Here is an 18,070-nt window from a genome sequence, read left to right as displayed (position 1 = left end):
TTCTGAGGTCTTGACTATGGCATCTCTCTCAGCCTTAATGTTGCTTTGGGTTGCTAAAGACCCTTAATCAGACACGTACCACGCATTTTTTTGGAGTGGGGTGGGGGGGGGGGCGACCTAAGATAACATTTCTATGCAAATTATGGGGGGGGTGCTTCTACTAGTACAAATGTGAACAATGCCCACCATTTGTCATGGAGACGTGTAAAACCGCAAGAAAGATGAAATAAGGTGTATCTCGCAGGTACGCCTGTGAGGTACAGCTCTCCTTTACTTGGTAAATAAGGAACCACATCAAATTGACTCGCGCAGGAAAGAAGCACAGGAAGAACATTGCCAAGAAAATTAAACTAAAAAGTGCAAACTAAAGATTTCGAGTAGCGTATTTTTGAATGAGCTCTGGAAGAATTATAGAGAAATATATATTTGCAGAGCAGCCATAGTTCTTATGGATGCCTCATTCACTGCTCTACCAAATTATGCACCAAAACCGACTCGTATTGCTATTTGGGAAGTTGCGTAATGATGCGTGGCCGCCAGCCCCGTACAACCGCGAAGATCGCAGTACGCTCCGGTTATAGACGTATACGGTACCCACCGCAGGAGGTTAGAAAAACAGCCAGATAATAGATAGATAGATAGATAGATAGATAGATAGATAGATAGATAGATAGATAGATAGATAGATAGATAGATAGATAGATAGATAGATAGATAGATAGATAGATAGATAGATAGATAGATAGATAGATAGATAGATAGATAGATAGATAGATAGATAGATAGATAGATAGATAGATAGATAGATAGATAGATAGATAGATAGATAGATAGATAGATAGATAGATAGATAGATAGATAGATAGATAGATAGATTTTATTGACAGGAAATACAGAGAGGACGACTTCAGCTAGTGCGCTCTAGTCTGCTCTTTTCACTGGGAAAGAGAGAAAGGGAGTGCCTACGTCAATCGGCTCGACTGATGACTCTAGAATCATCATTAAAAACACGCAGAATTGTTCTCCACTTACGGTGGCGTTTTCTCTATTTCCTTTTTAAATAAAAAGATGTTGGTCCATGAATATTTTCACAAACAACAGTTAAATTTGCTAATTTTTGCTTTTCCATCCTGTTTTGCTGATACCTTGGCTGTCTCCCTTAGGAAATTGCTTAATTTCTCAACTCCTTGCGACTCTTGTTTCCAGTTCTCAATATTGCACAAAATGTGCTGTGCACTTCGGGAAAAACCAGACGAGGTAACGGGTGATAGTCATATTGCTAATGGTTTAAGGGTCATTGCAGGGTTTGATTATAGACTCTGTTTTGTATAATTTTATTTTGTATCTTATCTAACCCATATCGCCGCTATATGGCTCCAAGGATCTGCCAGCGTCGCGGCGGACCGTCACTGGAGGAAATAATAAATCAAAAGGAAAAGTTAAATGCAACCGGTGTTTTCTGCGGCCGCAACTCGTTCCACAAGCATACAGACCAGCTGACTACGGACCAAATGTCTTTCCTGGTCCTTAGATCCGTCTAAACAAAGAAGGTTGAACTAATGAAGCAACACCGATGTACGTGACCGTTGAACAAATGGTGACAACTGAATGCATCTCGAGCTTATCGCGCGGGCACCGAATCGATGAGAAAACTGTCCTTCACACCCCAAGAGATGCTGATAACTACCGCCATCCAAAAGGAGTGAAAAAGGCAGCAAAACCTTGACCGCTGAATAGCTGCATATCATATTGACGGCTAATAAGTACGAGGACACGGGAAGAGAACGCAAAACAACACGGGCGGTTCTTTTGTGTTTTCTCTTCCCCTGTTTTCATAATTCTGAGTGGTCAATGTGATATGCTGTAAACGCCAACTAGGCCAAACGGCTTGACCAATCACCAAATAGGCCAATCTTGCTTTGCTTGGGTGAGGGAGGTCACTCCTGGGAAGCTATGGACTTTCTTTAGCTGACGTGTACTACCATGGATGAATGCCAATCTCCTAGCGGTTGCGTGCCTCGACGCGACCAAGCTAGTCACCTGTTCTTTTCTAGAAAAACAAAAAAACAAAACTCACTTGGTTCCCGTAAAATTTACGTCTTTTCTATTATATTTTGCAGCAATGAATTACGGTTTCCTTTTTATAAAGTACTAGTTTTCTTTTTGTTTCGTTTCTTTTTTTGCAATTAGCGCCGCGTGATCTTTTTTTCTATCTCTCTCTCTCTTTACTTCCCTTCTCTATTGTTTGTCGCTGTTTCGCTTTAGTCTTTGTGATTCATTCCTTTGTTCTTTCGTCCCTTTCTCTATTCAATTTTTATTAGCTATCTATTTCATTGCTATCTCGCTATCTAAAAAATACACAAACTTTGTTGAAATGTTGATGAGTGAGGATCGTGGGTGGTCTCATTCACAATGGTATGATGAAAACCATAATCGCGCGTTGCATTTCTGACTTAACATTAGCTTTCTCGCTCAGCAGGCAATATCAGCAAGCCAGAGCACCTTTCGTAGTTGGCTGTCCAGAGCAATTCTCAACCAAGCTGTAATATCTTTATGCAGGACCAGGGGACAACTACTCAGACGGTGCTGCAAGGGAGGCTACTAATTTGTCGCTGAACTCCCTTCTTTTTTTCTTTTTACCCGCAGACAACTCAAAGGAATGTCCAAGCGAAAAGACTTTGGCAGGGAGATGGTGGTGCCTGAGAGTGCTGGTGAGTCACGCGGAGATGATTTCCATACTAATAGCCTGAGTCTTACGGCAGTCTCCTCGAGGGCCAAAAAGTTGGAAAACCTCTCCTAACTTTTTTCACCACTGGCCTCACGGAGAGGACAGTTATATCAATGAAAAAAATTAACAAATACAAAAATAAGAAGCAGTAAGACGCGGTGAAGTGTATAGAAAGAGAGCGAGAAACGAAAGGAAAGACCAGGAGGGGCTTAACCAGGTGCCACGTGGTTTCTACCGTACACTGGGTAGGGTGAACTACCCAGTCATGGAAGTCACGGAAGGACGGAATATATAGTCACGGAAGGACGGAATAGTCACACAATATACTCGATGTGTGAGGGGGAAGGGCGGGATGGGGAGGGGAGTACATTATCGGAGTACATGTTCGCAAAACATGCTCGCTTGGTCGAGGCCCTCCTTTTCCGGTTCCTTGCCCATTTCTTGGCTGTTCGGGTGATTGCGGGCCGGCGAAGTCGGTGAGAATGTAAACAGAGTGCCTTGTTTCCCGAAGCGTTCCCATTGTCTTGAACGGCTGAGAATGAAGCCTGTTTTGGAGGATATATGCAACATCTGTTGCATTGTCGTTCTAAACATTGTCTCCATTTAAGGGACCCGTTGCCATTGTAACTTATCTCCACCGTCAAGTCCTCTTTCTGCCCGTGTCTGGTAGCGACATAGAACATAGTTGCAAAGCAAGAACTTAGGAAAGAAGCACACATTTAAAGGAAATGAAAGTGGATGAAAAAACGACAAGTTGTTCATTCATCCCCTTTCGTTTCCATTTATTCATCGTTTCTTTAATTCAAGTACATGTAATTTTTCCTATGTTGTCCTTGGTGTCATTGTTTGTTGGCTTCTTATGATATGACTAATAAAAATCGGGCCCCTCCGTTATTCTCCTTTCTAGGCGTTTATTACGTAACGAGAGTCTCGAATCCGGCAACATTGATGCCTTCGGGTAGCATGTGTTGGTTTATTGACCAGTTACCTTCACACAAAAAGATTAGGTACCCGTGATGCCTGTGGCAGAAAGGATGTTCGACATCCACCGTAAAGGTTTGGGAGTAGTAGCGCTGGCTAGCACTCCCAGGGTTTGTTCTTTTAGCAAAACGTAAGTACCCAAGAAAGTGGATGGGAAAACAGCGCCACTGCAGCTCAATTGGTAGAGCATCGGATGCGTGATACGAAGATGTGGGATCGTTCCCCACCTGCGGCGGCAAGTTGTTGTTTCATCTACTTTCATTTAGAATAATTCATAATTTCTTTAATTCAAATATTAAGTGCAAGTAATTTTCCCTATGAGGTCCTTGGTGTCATTATATATATATATATATATATATATATATATATATATATATATATATATATATATATATATATATATATATATATATATACATATATATTGACCACGTGCCAGTTTCGCACAAACCCTGCTCATAGTGATACAACGCAAGGTGAACATTATAATCGCGATCTGTAGGTTCACGCCTTCACGTTCTTCAGATATATTTAGTCTGTTACATGTTATATATATATAAATCTAGCCGTATGTAAAGGTACTGAAAGATATCTATAGCAGCTCCACAGCCGCCGTAGTCCTCCATAAAGAAAGCAACAAAATCCCAATAAAGAAAGGCGTCAGGCTGGGAGGTACGATCTCTCCAATGCCATTCACATTGTGTTTACAGGAGGTATTCAGAGACCTGGATTGGGAAGAATTGGGGATCAGAGTTAATGGAGAATACTTTAGTAAATTGCGATTCACTGATGATATAGCCTTGCTTAGTAACAAAGGGACCAATTGCAATGCATGCTCACTGACTTCAAGAGGCAAAGCAGAAGGGTGGGTCTAAAGATTAATCTGCAGAAAACTAAAGTAATGTTTAACTGTCTCGGAAGAGAACAGCAGTTTACGGTAGGTAGCGAGGCTCTGGAAGTGGTAACGGAATACATCTACTTAGGGCAGGTAGAGACCGCGGATCCGGATCATGAGGCTGAAATAATCAGAAGAATAAGAATGGGCTGGGGTGCGTTTGGCAGCATTTTCAGATCACGAACAGGAGGTTGCCATTATCCCTCAAGAGAAAAGTGTATAACAGCTGTGTCTTACCAGTACACACGTTCGGGGCAGAAACCTGGAGGCCCACGAAAAGGGTTCTACTTAAATTGAGGACGACGCAACGAGCTATGGAAAGAACAATGATGGGTGTAACGTTAAGGGATAAGAAAAGAGCAGATTGGGTGAGCGAACAAACTCGTGTTAATGACATCTAAGTTGAAATCAAGAAAAATAAATGGGCACGGGCAGCACATGTAATGAGGAGGGAAGATAACCGATGGTCATTAAGGGTTACGGACTGCATTCCAAGAGAAGGGAAGCGTAGCAGGGGGCTGCAGAAAGTTAGGTGGGTGTATTAGATTAAAAAGTTTGCAGGGAGAACATGGCCACAATTAGTACATGACCGGGGCAGTTGGAGAAGTATGGGAGAGGCCTTTGCCCTGCAGTGGGCGTAACAGGCTGATGATGCTGATGATGATGATGATGATGATGATGATGATGATGATGATGATGGTGATGATCTACGGTGAAAACACAGCATACACGAAACTATCAGCGTTCGCTACATGTACTCTATCCTCATCGCATATCACTTTGAATATAGCGCCATACACAGCAGCCGCCGTAGTAGAACCCCCCCCCCCCCTTTCCTCTGCCTCCGGTGCGTTCCGCGCTACGGAAGACGGCGCGCTTCGTTCCCGCTTTCCTCCCTTGCGGGTGCGAGATTTAGCCGCCATTGTCGGCACACCCTTGTACGCTTTCAGTCGCAAACACAGCATTCTGCGCGCGGCGACGATATTATCGCCCTTGGACTTTGTACAGAACATCACGTCGGCGTCAGCGTCAGCAATGTGCCTTTAGTGTCCATGTAATTGGTATCGCAATAATATGTCAGCTCTCGGAACAGTTCCCTGTCGGCTGAGTCGCCCTTCCATATAGAAAAATGTGACGTGCATCCACCTTTTTTTGTTAAGCTTAACATAATTGGGAAGTGGCCTCTCCATGTGCGGCATTAGTGTACTGGGCACTATGCTTCAGTGCAAATGAACAATGTGTGATTGTTGCACAATATTACCTCGAATACTCTAGTCATTGCTATATAGAAGGTTACTTCAGAGCTCTCATCTGATCTTTCGCTTTGGTAAAAATTTATTTCAAGTAAAATTTTGAAGAGCTCGATCACTGTAACGAAATAATCTCTACTATGCTAAAACGCTTAGAAAAAAATATCTTATTTATATTTATATTCGATTGGGCGTTATCACTGTTCGTTTTGTATTCCATTCCCTTATAAAAATTATTATTCGCACCCGCTAAAAACACGCTTAGAGTCTGTTCGCAAGGAACTGCGTCTGATAGTTCTTGCGATACCATGTTTTGGTTTATCTGGCACCTGGTGCCACTGAGGCTAGAGCGCTTGCTCTTTAATTACCATTTTAGGTGCAGTTGATGAACTAGCGCTGTCAAGATGCAGATACATGTGCCTTGGTAAATCCTCCGAGTTTGCTACGCCGCCCCCTAGCATGCATTTTAGGGAATGACGGCTGCAGCTTCTCAGATTTCAACGCACAGATTTGTGTCTTTTTCCGTCTTTTTTTTTTCCTTTGCGTCATTTGACATATAAAACGGAAGAGGCTTGAGAAAAAGTGACACGAACCATGCAGTGTAAGCACCAAGAAACATTACTATTATAAGTAATGTTTTCCGCTATCACACATCTCTAAAGCACATATGACGCAAGAGGTGCTTCGGGCAAGAAACTTCACATACCAGTGGGAACACTAACCATAACTTGTCATCTTTAGTGAAAAAGGAAAACCATGTTGCTCTACACGCGCATTTCTTGTAAGCAACTAAATAACTAGTGTCGCAAAACCCAATAACCCCATGCATTGTTTTCTTTGTTTCACTTACTGAGAAGTTCGCGCTTCTTACCTGCATTATCGACTACCGAGGCATGCCAAGTAGACGGCTGCGGCAATATTGTCGCACGGCGCATAGCAGCGTCCCCGACTTCGGTTTGCGACAACTGCGCCCTATAAACTTGCTCTCTCTCTAACTTTGGTGACGAATTGAGGACAAGTTCTTTGTGACAGCTGGAGACGAACCACAATATACGCACCGTTCGTGCGGCTGGGCGAGAGGTGCCTCTTGTAGTCGCCAAACTAATCAACGTAATTCTGGCACTACCTTTAAACCAAACTTGCCGCGACAATATGAAGCCAAAGAGGAGGATGGTTGATTCGGCAGGCGCGAAGGGTTCGCGAGACAAGTTGTGTTCACAAGATGACTTATGCACTGGTTACCCTTTGGAGGCACTAAATAGATTCGACAAGCACAATGTAAAAGAACAACGAACAAAAACCTGTGCAGTATGTTCATTATATATTGGTGGAGAAATCTTTTCTTCAAGCAAGAAATATAGGGCTGTTTTCAAGATATAAGTCGCTTCACTTGACAAGAGAGGCACTCTAATAAAGGGACACTAAAGGAAAATACTCAGTCGATGTGGAGTGTTTAAATACCATTCTGAGAACCTCCCAGCGCTTGTTTAGTGCGAACAAAAGACTTAGGTTGCCAAACTAATTGCATCTGATGGGTCCGAATCAAGACCATCAAGACCAAGTCGGCTCCGGGCCCCGACAAAGTGACCAACAAGATGCTCCGGAACCTGGATGACCAGGCAACGAGTCGCTTGACAGACTACATCAACGAGTGCTGGCGGAACGGCGGGATACCCGACGAATGGAAGAGGTCCGACGTGATCCTCATCCCGAAGCCGGGTAAACCCTTAGAAATACAGAACATGCGGCCGATCTCTCTCACTTCCTGCGTTGGTAAAGTGATGGAGCATGCTTGCCTGAGTAGAGTTAACGGCTACCTGGAGTCAAACGACCTGTACCACAGCAACACGATTGGCTTCAGAAGAGGGCTCTCTACACAAGACGCAATGATACAACTAAAGGAGCAAGTCATAGATACCACGGGGCGGGGCTTGAGAGCAATACTTGGACTTGATCTAAAGAAGGCCTTCGACAGGGTCAAGCACACGGCCATACTCGACAGAATCGTGCAACTCGGCCTGGGCGAACGAACGTATAATTTTATCCGAAATTTCCTTACGGGAAGAACAGCCAGAATCAGACTTGACGAGGAGGAGAGTATCCAGGTAGACATGGGCAGCGCTGGCACGCCGCAAGGGTCCGTCGTGTCACCGATGCTCTTCAACCTCGTCATGATCGGACTATCGGAAAAACTGGACCAAATAGAAGGCATCAATCACACCGTTTATGCAGACGACATTACGATTTGGACCACGAAAGACGCAAGCGAGGGTGATATGGAGAACAGACTTCAAGGGGCGGTGGAGGCAATCCAAAATCATCTAGAGGGAACCGGACTTGAATGCTCACCGGAAAAATCGGAACTGCTGCTCTACCGCCCCAGGAGGTCCGGCAAACCGTCCAGAGACGTAGCGGAACTACATAAAAGGGGAATCAGATTAACCACGAGGAAAGGCACGGAGATACCCATGGTCCAAAAGATTAGAGTCCTGGGTCTCTGGATCGAAGCCAGGGGAACAAACACGGAAACTATAACACGCCTGGGAAAGAAAGTCATGGCGGCCATTCGGCTAATACAGAGAGTCTCCAACAACAGGAGGGGCATTAAGGAAAGAAATGTCGTACGGCTCGTTCAGGCCTTCGCGATCAGCCACGTCGCGTACGTGGCGGCATTCGTCCACTGGAACAAGGCCGAGAAAGACAGGATCGACGCGCTCATTAGAAAAGCGTACAGAACAGCACTGGGTCTCCCCCAATACACAAGAAACGAAAGGTTACGACAACTCGGGGTGCATAACACGCTGGAGGAGATCGCAGAAGCACAGAGAATAGCGCAACTTGAAAGACTCTCCGGAACCAAGGCGGGCAGAGAAATCATGGAAAAGATCGGCATAAACTACCAAGGAATGAACGGCCCCAAGATGCAGATTCACTCAGACGTCCGAGCCGCAATTAACACGGAAAATATCCCGAAGAACATGCACCCCGTGCACAATGTCGAGAGAAGAAAATGCCGCACGAAAACGATTCTCAAAAATCACGGCGCGCGGGAGGGGGTGCTATTCGTAGACGCCGCGCGGTACCCGCGAAACAGGGACGACAATGGTGGTGTCGGCGCTGACAAAGGTAACTCCCTCTTCGCAATGGCGGTCGTATGCACGAAAGGAAAGACCGTGACTGCGGGCTCCGTAAGGACTAGATCGTCGGAGGCAGCAGAAGAAACGGCAATCGCATTGGCTATAATCAGCGGTCGGCAACAATACAGAACAATAATCAGCGACTCGAAGACGGCTATTAGGAATTTCACAAAGGGCTGGGTCTCCACCGAGGCGGCCAAAATCCTGAACCACAGAGCAGAAGACTTTAAGAACGGCACAATTACACCCAAATACCTCAAATGGATCCCGGCACATATGGGAGAAGTTACCATGAATGCCCCTCCCAACCTCAACGAGAAGGCCCACCGAGTCGCGCGAACACTAACCCACCGCGGCACGGACAGTGAGGGCCCAACACCCCGCAACCCTTGGGGAAGAGGAAAGGACTGCGGCGGAGGCGATGGAGAAGACGGAGGAGGCGAGGACGACGAAGAAGCGATAAAAGACGACAGGGACAGACTGGTCACGTACCAGGACATACTGACACACCACACGAAACAAAGAGAAGCATACCCACAACCCCACAAACAACTCGACAGGTCTCAAGAAACAGATTGGAGAAGATTGCAAACCAGAACGTTCCGAAACCCAGTACACTTAAACAGAATAAATTCAACACAATATCCAGACGCAAGCTGCAAGCTCTGCAAACACGAACACGCAGACATGGCACACATCTTGTGGAAGTGCACACAGATCGGTTCAGTATACGCAGAGGACAAGATAGAACCGGAGCTTCTCGAGGAGCGATGGCTAAGCGCTCTGACTAGCTCAGAACTACACGACCAATTATGGGCTATCCAGCGGGCCCGGGCAGTGGTGGAAAGGCTATGCCTCACCGCACACAATGCCCGGGTGGCCTGAGCCCGGGCTGGCAACCTCGCAGGTCCTTTTTCCATTAAAGTTTTTTCCGTCCGTCCGTCCGTCCGTCCGTCCGAATACAGTTTTCGAAATTCAAATTTCCCGCCACCAAACTGGGGGATTGGTGACGTTGCATACGCCATAACCACCTTTTTCTGCCGTGAGTAAAACGGCACCCGACAGACGGCGGTACCGAGCCAAGACAGAGTGGTGGATTTGCTGCTGAAGCTGCTTTTTCGTGAAGTGACCTAGACCGTTGGGGCGTCCCGCCACATCCCATGTATGTCGAATTCTCTGCTAGTTGCAGTTTGTGCGAGTTTTGCAAGCCAGCAAAACCAGTGCAGCACTGTGCGATAACGAAGCTACTGAAACGCAAAAGCGTGGGTGGCGCAGAGTCGAGCGAAAACGAAACCTTTTGACCACCCGCGTCGTTGTCAAGGGTAATTTCATTGAGTTATTTCTTGCTAAAACTGAAATAGAACTGAACATGTAGTATCTTATTTCGTCTTATAATACATTATAAGGATTCTTTTTTTTTTTGCAACGAGTGGTTGAGTACTAGTGACAGAATTCAACTGAGGAGTGCTTTCGTCGTCGGGCAAGTACTTGAATGTCCCGGGGGAGTCTCTAATCATGTCCTGCATTTACCTCAATTTCTCGATTATTAAGGCTCTGTTCGCGATAATATTGACGCCTTAAAATGCTCGAGCACTAATCTGTCACTTTAGCTTGAATCAATACTTGTCTGTAGTGTCCTGTACCGATACTCGTGAAATGCTTGTTAAAAAAAAAATGTGAGAAACTCTTCTGGTGCAGAATTTGCCCATTTTGTGTCCATACTTCCTCATAACTTGCGTTTCAAAATGATAGTGGCTGGCCTTCTTTGCTGATGATAATGGATGAATGGGATGGATGTTATGAGCGTCCCCTTTGGAACGGGTGGTGGGTTGCGCCACCAAGCTCTTGCTATTATACTGCCTAATGTCCTACCTAGGTTAAACAATAAAAAAAGAGAAAATAAAAGTTCAGTACAGTAGAAAAAATAAAGTTCAGTGCAGCAGCGCCCCGTCGTGGTGCGCGAGGGAACTTCAAACCAGCACTGACGGGAAGTAACTGAAGCGGTACCAGCAGCAATATATTTTTCTACAAGAAATTCTGTAGGGCGCACAGGCACCTTAGTGTCTTCCAGAACTACAAGTAGGATGCTTCAGCCAGCACAGGAACGATGGGCGACGCAAGGATATTTGTGTCATCAAACGCCTTAGCGTCCTTGAAGATTGACATCTTTCCGCAAAATATTGCATTGTAGGCGGTGTTCCAATAACCGTTCCAATTCTTACAAAACGGTCAAAAAAGGCAGCTTCGCGAAGACAGTATCGAAGTAAAAATGATATGTTGCAGGCTCTCCAAATAACATGTCGGCTCAGCAGGGAGCTAGGAAACTCGACGGAAATGCGCTCAATGTAAGTGATGCTGGGTTTTTGATAAGTTCGCAGATGCAAATAGTTAAAATACAGATATGTGCTTTACTCAGCTATTTTCTTTCTGCCGTGAGGTGGCGTCTAATCGAAGACATCTCAAGTCGCGTACCGTCCTAAACGAAAAACCACACAGAGGAAGATGGCATGGACTTTTCTGAAGCCTTAGCATCCCCCAGCTCGACTGGTCTTTGGTGTTTGCCATAGCAGACCCGCGAATACTTTTTCTTTTCCTTTATTTTTCTTTTTTTAGCATAAGTAGGACACCAGGCAATAAAATAGCACGAGCTTGGTGGTGCAACCCACCGCCCCGTTGCAAAGGGGAGGCTCATAACATCCATCCATCCATCCATCTAGTGGTGATGTTTGTGGCGGACGGAAGTGCTTTTCGAGGGATCCGTGGTGGCGACGAAAACAAAAGCTTTTGTGAATCCTTTGAGCTTGCTTCTGTTTTTGATTTGCTGATTTTTCAGGCCTTTAAGTAATAATTGGCTAGTTTCTTCTTCCTCTTTTTTTTTTTTCGTGTGCGCGGGTGTGTTTCGTGTATATTTAGTTTTGCAGGATAGTCGCAGCGTCCTTTCGGGCCACGGGGAGCACGTGCAACCGCGTGGGTCATCAAATCTTTATAGGCTGCAAGTAGTAGCTTGGAAGTGGCAAGACTAATAGCTATTAGTGGTTTTACTCTATGTGTGTTGGTAGGAAAGTGAGAGCGTGGCCGCGTGGTCGGACACGTGCGAACACATGTCATACCCTAAGTCCGTGCGGCATTTATTGCTTCTAAAACATTTTTGACAATTATTTTACGGCATTTTAAGGATTTAGGTACTGTGAGTATCAACCGTTGCTAGGGGTCGCGTGTTCTTAAAGCTTCGGTGTTTGCATTAGAAAATCTAAATTCAACACATGGCAAGAAAGACGGCAAAGCGTGCAGTGTGCGAGGGGTCCTTCAAGGTAGACGAGGGGAAGGATGAGAATGAAGAAGAAGCCTAGTCGATCGGCAGGCAGTGCGATGTCGATGCTAGGCTAAGAATGATGGAGGATTTCCAGCATGAGCTTGTGAAACATGTCGAAGAGCTTAAAAATGAGCTCAATATGGAGCGTGATGCATGGAAGGCGGTGGAAAAAAGACTTCAAGCAGCCGAGGAAAAGCAGAACAGGGCCGCCATCGTGTATGAGTATGGTCGTGACAATGGAACGCAGTCTGCCGACGTTACAGGTGACCGAGTGTCAACAAAGCACGTGGAGTGCGCGCAACGTGGGAGGGGGTAGCGGGAAAGAGCTGCACCTATAACTTCAGACGGCCACAAAGGAAAAGCAGAGACGCAGGGGTCAATGCCCCTTGTCAAGTCCAAATCGCACAAAAGGATGACGAAGGGCAGCAGGGAAAGGCTTCGGCAGTAGCAGAGAGTGAAAGGGTAATTATTGTCGGTTACTCAAACCTGGCTAGGCACTCACAGGCAATCTGGAGAGGGTGAAAGGTGACAGAAGAGTGGCGGTAGGGACATTGCCCAGACAAACATTGGGCGCTGTCATGGAGCGAGCAAAGGCAAAGCTCGCGGAAGAGGCTCTCGGACGCAAGCTTGCCCAGCGCTTGGCGAAGGGGGTAGACGACCTACGCGAGCTGTACCCTCAGGTGCAGATCGTGGTGTGCATGGTGCCGCAGTTGCCTGTACGTCACAGTAACGTACAAAGAGCCGTGGTGGCTACTAATACGGCTATATGCACAATAAGCCGAGAGAAAGCTTCCGAGGTTGTCGAAGAAAATAGGGAAGTGAGAGGGTGTTGTGGTTTTGAACGAGATCGGATCCACTTCAATTACAGGTTTGGACGAGAAGTGGGCTGTGTGACTTGCTGGTAGCGTAGCTGCTTTTTTAGGGGACCCACGAGTGCTAAGAATGCCATTTTTGGTAGTAACGAAGAACGTCCTGTAGGGGAACCACAGAACAGCATCGCCGTCGATAACAGAAAAAGAAGGAAAACAAAAAAAGAGAGCTGGCCATGCAATAAGCTACATAAACATACGGAGTGGTAGAAGAAAGGAAAAGTGCGCAGAGATTTAGGAGAAGTTAAATAGAAAAAAAAATAGGGGTACACGCGGTTACAGAAACGCACCTTAGAGACTCGGAAGTACCCCCGGTGATTGAGAAATATGTTTGGGAAGGTTGCAACAGAACTAAGTAGGAAAGAAGGGGAGGGGAGTAGGAATGCTCACCCATCAGAGAAACAAATGGAAAAGAGTAAATTCAAAATGTCAAGAGCATCTCTGGTTGTCAGGTACAATGAGTGGGAAAAAAATCTGGCTGGGCGTAACGTATTTGTGGACCGGAAATAATGGCCCAGGGAAGAATCAAGTGTTAGTGAAATGCCTAAGTGCTGATATGCTCATATTATTGGCTTCGGGATTGATGCCAAAATTATTCTATTAGGTGACGTGAGTGCCAACATACAGGATTTAGATGGCTATACTGACAACAACGGGAAGTCAACGCTAAACCTTTGTGAGCAACATAACCTCGTTATCGGGAATACAGGGCAGATCACGTGGGAAGTAAGAAACCAGCAATCAACCATTGATTACTGTTCGATGACAGAAGGAATTCATGAGAGAAATGGTCACTGATGAGGAAGGGTATAGTAGCATAGGGAATGACCATAAACGCATCATTTTGAAACTGTGATATGTAGTTTCGAAAGAGTGCAAGTAGTGCCAAATGGCCAGTCCAAATTTCAACAATGAACCAATAACAAATATAATCACAAAAGTTGAGGAAGAACTTGGCAAATGACCAAGCAAGGAGAGGGAATATAGTGAGCTTGCAGGAGTAATAACGATAGAAATGCGGAAAGAAAAGCAACATGTTCGTTGGAAACGAAAAAAGAAACGGAAAAGTTGGTTTGCCAGGTAAATTCGAGAAGCGATCGCTGAACGAAAGAAACCATCCCGAGAGTACAGGCAGGCAAAGAAAGCGCAGTTGTCGCAGGATGAAGTAGCCGAAAAATGGGAAATATACGGGGAAAAAAAACCTATTTCAAGCAAAGATAAGAGCTGAAAGTGAACGATCGTAGTCATAAATACGTCCGAAAAAGAAGGCCGCACCTAGAATATTTTGGAACCACATAAAATTATTAGGAAGGAAGTCTGGAACAATGCAACAACATATCCTAGACGAGGATGGAAACAAACAGGAAGAGGACGCGGCATTAAATTACATCCGAAAAATAACAGCATCCGAAAAGTAACCGAATCTTTCCAAGCGAATGACGAGGTTGTAGTTGAGGAAAAATGGAGCATGAAAGAGACCCAGATGGAAAGGCAGCTGATGTTGACAAATTTCAACTGGAAGAAAGCCGAAGAGTAAATTCCGAAGCGCCCAGCTATAGTACTAGACAAGGTTCTCGTTAGGCTGATTAAGGAACTAGGTCCAAAAATTAAGGAAGCTGAGTTGAAAGCAGTGGAAAAACATTTAATAGATAGACGAACACCAGGCAGTTGGCTCCAAAGTAGAATGAATTTAATTTATAAAGCTAAGGGGGGGAAAAGATAGAATTCACTCATATATACCGTTGATCATTACATCAGTAATATAGAGGTTAGCAATACAGGCAGTTAAGCTAAAGCTGCAAGCATGGGCTTAAAAAATGGCCTTTGGGGAGAAATTCACAATGGCTTCAGAATAGGTAGGCGTTTGGATGATTACTTATTTGTCCTTATTCAGTGTATTCAAATATCAATAGTACAAAGAAGACCCTTATATGTGGCCTTTTTAGACATTACAGAAACGTATGACAACGTAGACCGCAACATTTTCTGGGATATTCTGGAAAGGCAAGGATTAGGCGACAATTGTCTACAGCCTTTGATGGAGATTAACCTAGAAAATTCTGTTTGCGATGAGGTGGGAAGGAATCAGGAGCGAGAAGAAAGTTGATATCAACAAGGAAATGGGGCAGGGTTGCCCTTTATCCCGGCTGCTGTTTATGGTGTACATGGTGAGGATGGAAAGGGCGCTAGAAGGAGTAATATCGAGTTTAATTTCTGATACAAATAGGTGGGTACAGTAGCAGAGCCGCAGCTTCCAGGTTTGTTTTATGTAGACGACATTGTGTTGCTAGCTAAAAAGCAAAGTGATATGCAACGTCTGGGTAATATCTGTGGACAGGAAGGCGATAAGTTAGTTCTCAAATTTAGTGTTAGAAAATCAGGTGTTCTGGTATTCAACAAATACAGCGAACAAACAGTGACAATACAAGTTCAGGACATACCTCGCGTAAATGAAATATAGATACCTTGGCATATGCATAAACGAAGGCAATAGATGTATGGAAACACAGGCAAAAACAGTAAGAGCAAAGGGGAAGAGAAATGCGGCCATGATGAAACACATGCAGAGCGCCGTGGGGATATAGTAGGCACGAGATGCTCCGGGGCGTGTGGAGAGGTGTAATGGTTCCAGGACTTATATTTGGAAATGCGGTTGTTCGCTTGAAATCAGGGGTACAATCAGGACTCGATGGCAACCAAAGGTCACTGGGACGCCTCGCATTAGGCGCTCACCAGAAGACTACAAATGAAGCTGTGCAGGCTGATATGGGCTGTGCAAGTTTTGAAGGGAGGGAAGCTCACACTAAAATTAATTATGAAGAACGGCTGAGGAATATGGAAGAAAGCAAACGGGCTGGGGGAGTGTGCAAGCATTTCGACAGAAATAACATTGATTCACAATGGAGAAAAGGAACTAGGAATAAAGGGAAAATCAGACATCCACCCGTTTGTGCTGGCCAGAATTGGAATACTCCTTATGCGTAACGAATCGAAATTATTACAATGTGAGCGGAAGGCTTTCATATGTTGAGGAAACTATCACTGCTCTGAAATTTAGAAAGATAAATCGTATTAAATAATTGCACAAAAAGTTCCGAAGCCGCAAGCGGAAATATTAGACTAATGGATCTATTACCCAACATTTCCGTGCTAGTTGAAGGAATTCTCTCTTGCAATAATGATAGAAAACTCTACGCAGGCTGCTTCTTTTTTTTTCCCTGTCTATGAATGGTGGCCGCTAAAGATTGCGATGGTGATCGCGAATCGTCTGCAAATTACACCCCGAGTAGTTGTACCCTGAGTGGATATAGCATATACCCTGAGTAATTAATAATGGCGAAATGTGACATTTGCCCAAACGAGCTTAGTGCTACAAAGGAAACCCGAATGGGTTACTCGAAAGAACAGCTTCGCAGTTAAAGAAAAATTCGTCCTGGTCCGGGACCAGGACGAGTCTTTCTTCAACTGCGAAGTTTTTCTTTCGAGGAACCCGTATTAGTTTCCTTTGCAGCACTTAGCTTAATTAATTACTGCTCTCCACCTTGTCGGTTTCCGCAGAACTATTACGTCATATACCCTGAGAGTACGTTGTATGTGGGTTTTCGAAGGCGCTCTTGACAGCGCTTGACAAACTGAACGATCACCCCTTCACCGAGAAGAGAATCCTCGGACAATGGTCTACGCCAAGTTCAACGCAGAAGGCTTTAAACGTGGTTCGGCGCTACTCGAAAAAATGCGGACTGTGTGATCGGCTGTAAGTTATGACGCTCTATATGGCGATAGTGTGTGCACCGTTTTTTTCTATTTTTTATTGTGAATCATTATTTCCCTTATTCTTGGCACATTGAGGTGGGCAGGTAGTTTCCTCTGACTCCTCGCTTTAATAAATAGGGACTAATGTGTGCCCTATTGTGGGATCGAACCTCTGCCATCAAGTCTCTATCGGAAGAATAATAATAATAAAAAAAGAACATCAGTACGGTGCTTTAACAATTAGACCACGAGCTCTCTTTATTTTTTTTTATTGCCTGTACAAACTTAGTGCCATATATTCGTAATGACAGTGATATTTCTGTCAGTGCGACTCTTCGTAAACGCACACACCAACATCAAGAAAGAAGGAAAAAAATAACGGTACTTAGAACTTCCTCAAACATGCATGTTTATGTAACATGGTGAGCCAGTGTGCTGGCGCAGGCTGAGATCTGTTGGTCTCACAGATGTATGCAATGCTATCAACAAAGTTTTCTCTTGCAAAGCATGCGTTAACGTCGTGATGACGTACTTGCATCCTTGTTTTCCAGAGGTCGTGAAGGCCGAGCACCATAAGCAGGTCGTAGGAGGCACCGTCATCGTTGTCTGCACTTAGGAGTCTAATTCCGTGTGGTGTTATGAAAATTTTTATTTTAAGTGTGCGCTGAAGTATGCCCCACTGAAGTATTGCATAACAACAATCTACGAATGCGCGTTCGATAGTTTCTGGATTTTGTTTTTCGCGGAGGCTGCAGTTGACTCTCCATACCGCGAAGAAGTCTTTATCTTGCAGCCATGTTTCTCTCGTTACAAAGCCAGCCAGCTCTATGAAATCCTCGGCGCGTTCGCCTCGTGCCACTTCATAGTCTTCTTTCTTTGTGATAGATCTAAGATGTGATAGATCTAAGGTGCCGTGACTGCGCTATGTCCGGAACCGACCCAATTTTCTCAGTAATGTTCCTCGTACCAACGCAACGCAAAAAATTGTATGACGTTGCACCGGCTCCATGATCGCCCAAGTTAATGATGTTTTCTCCTTTCTTCGTCGGAGTGGAAATGTCATCGTTGTTTTACGCACACCCCATGAAATAGCCATAGATACGCACGACTGCATATAACACACAGTCGCTGACGACGTCCCATT

At 44.9% G+C, this 18,070-nt stretch overlaps 1 protein-coding gene across 9 annotated transcripts in view; it reads left to right on the top strand.

Annotated features, from left to right (window-relative positions):
- LOC135920938 (uncharacterized) overlaps positions 1–18,070 on the top strand; it is an 842,780-nt gene that overhangs the window by 567,641 nt on the left and 257,069 nt on the right. For all 9 annotated transcript variants that reach the window (XR_011514012.1, XR_011514013.1, XR_011514010.1 and 6 more), the window contains one exon: positions 2,647–2,711. Coding sequence is in view for 2 of the 9 variants with exons in the window: in XM_070537366.1 (XP_070393467.1) it covers positions 2,647–2,711 (65 nt within the window). In the remaining 7 variants the exon portion in view is untranslated. The remainder of the gene's footprint in view (positions 1–2,646; positions 2,712–18,070) is intronic.

This window comes from Dermacentor albipictus, chromosome 4 (assembly GCF_038994185.2).
Source record: "Dermacentor albipictus isolate Rhodes 1998 colony chromosome 4, USDA_Dalb.pri_finalv2, whole genome shotgun sequence".
Lineage (NCBI taxonomy): Eukaryota > Metazoa > Arthropoda > Arachnida > Ixodida > Ixodidae > Dermacentor > Dermacentor albipictus.
Note: the sequence above shows the minus strand (reverse complement) of the source record. Positions and strands in the feature narration are given on the sequence as shown.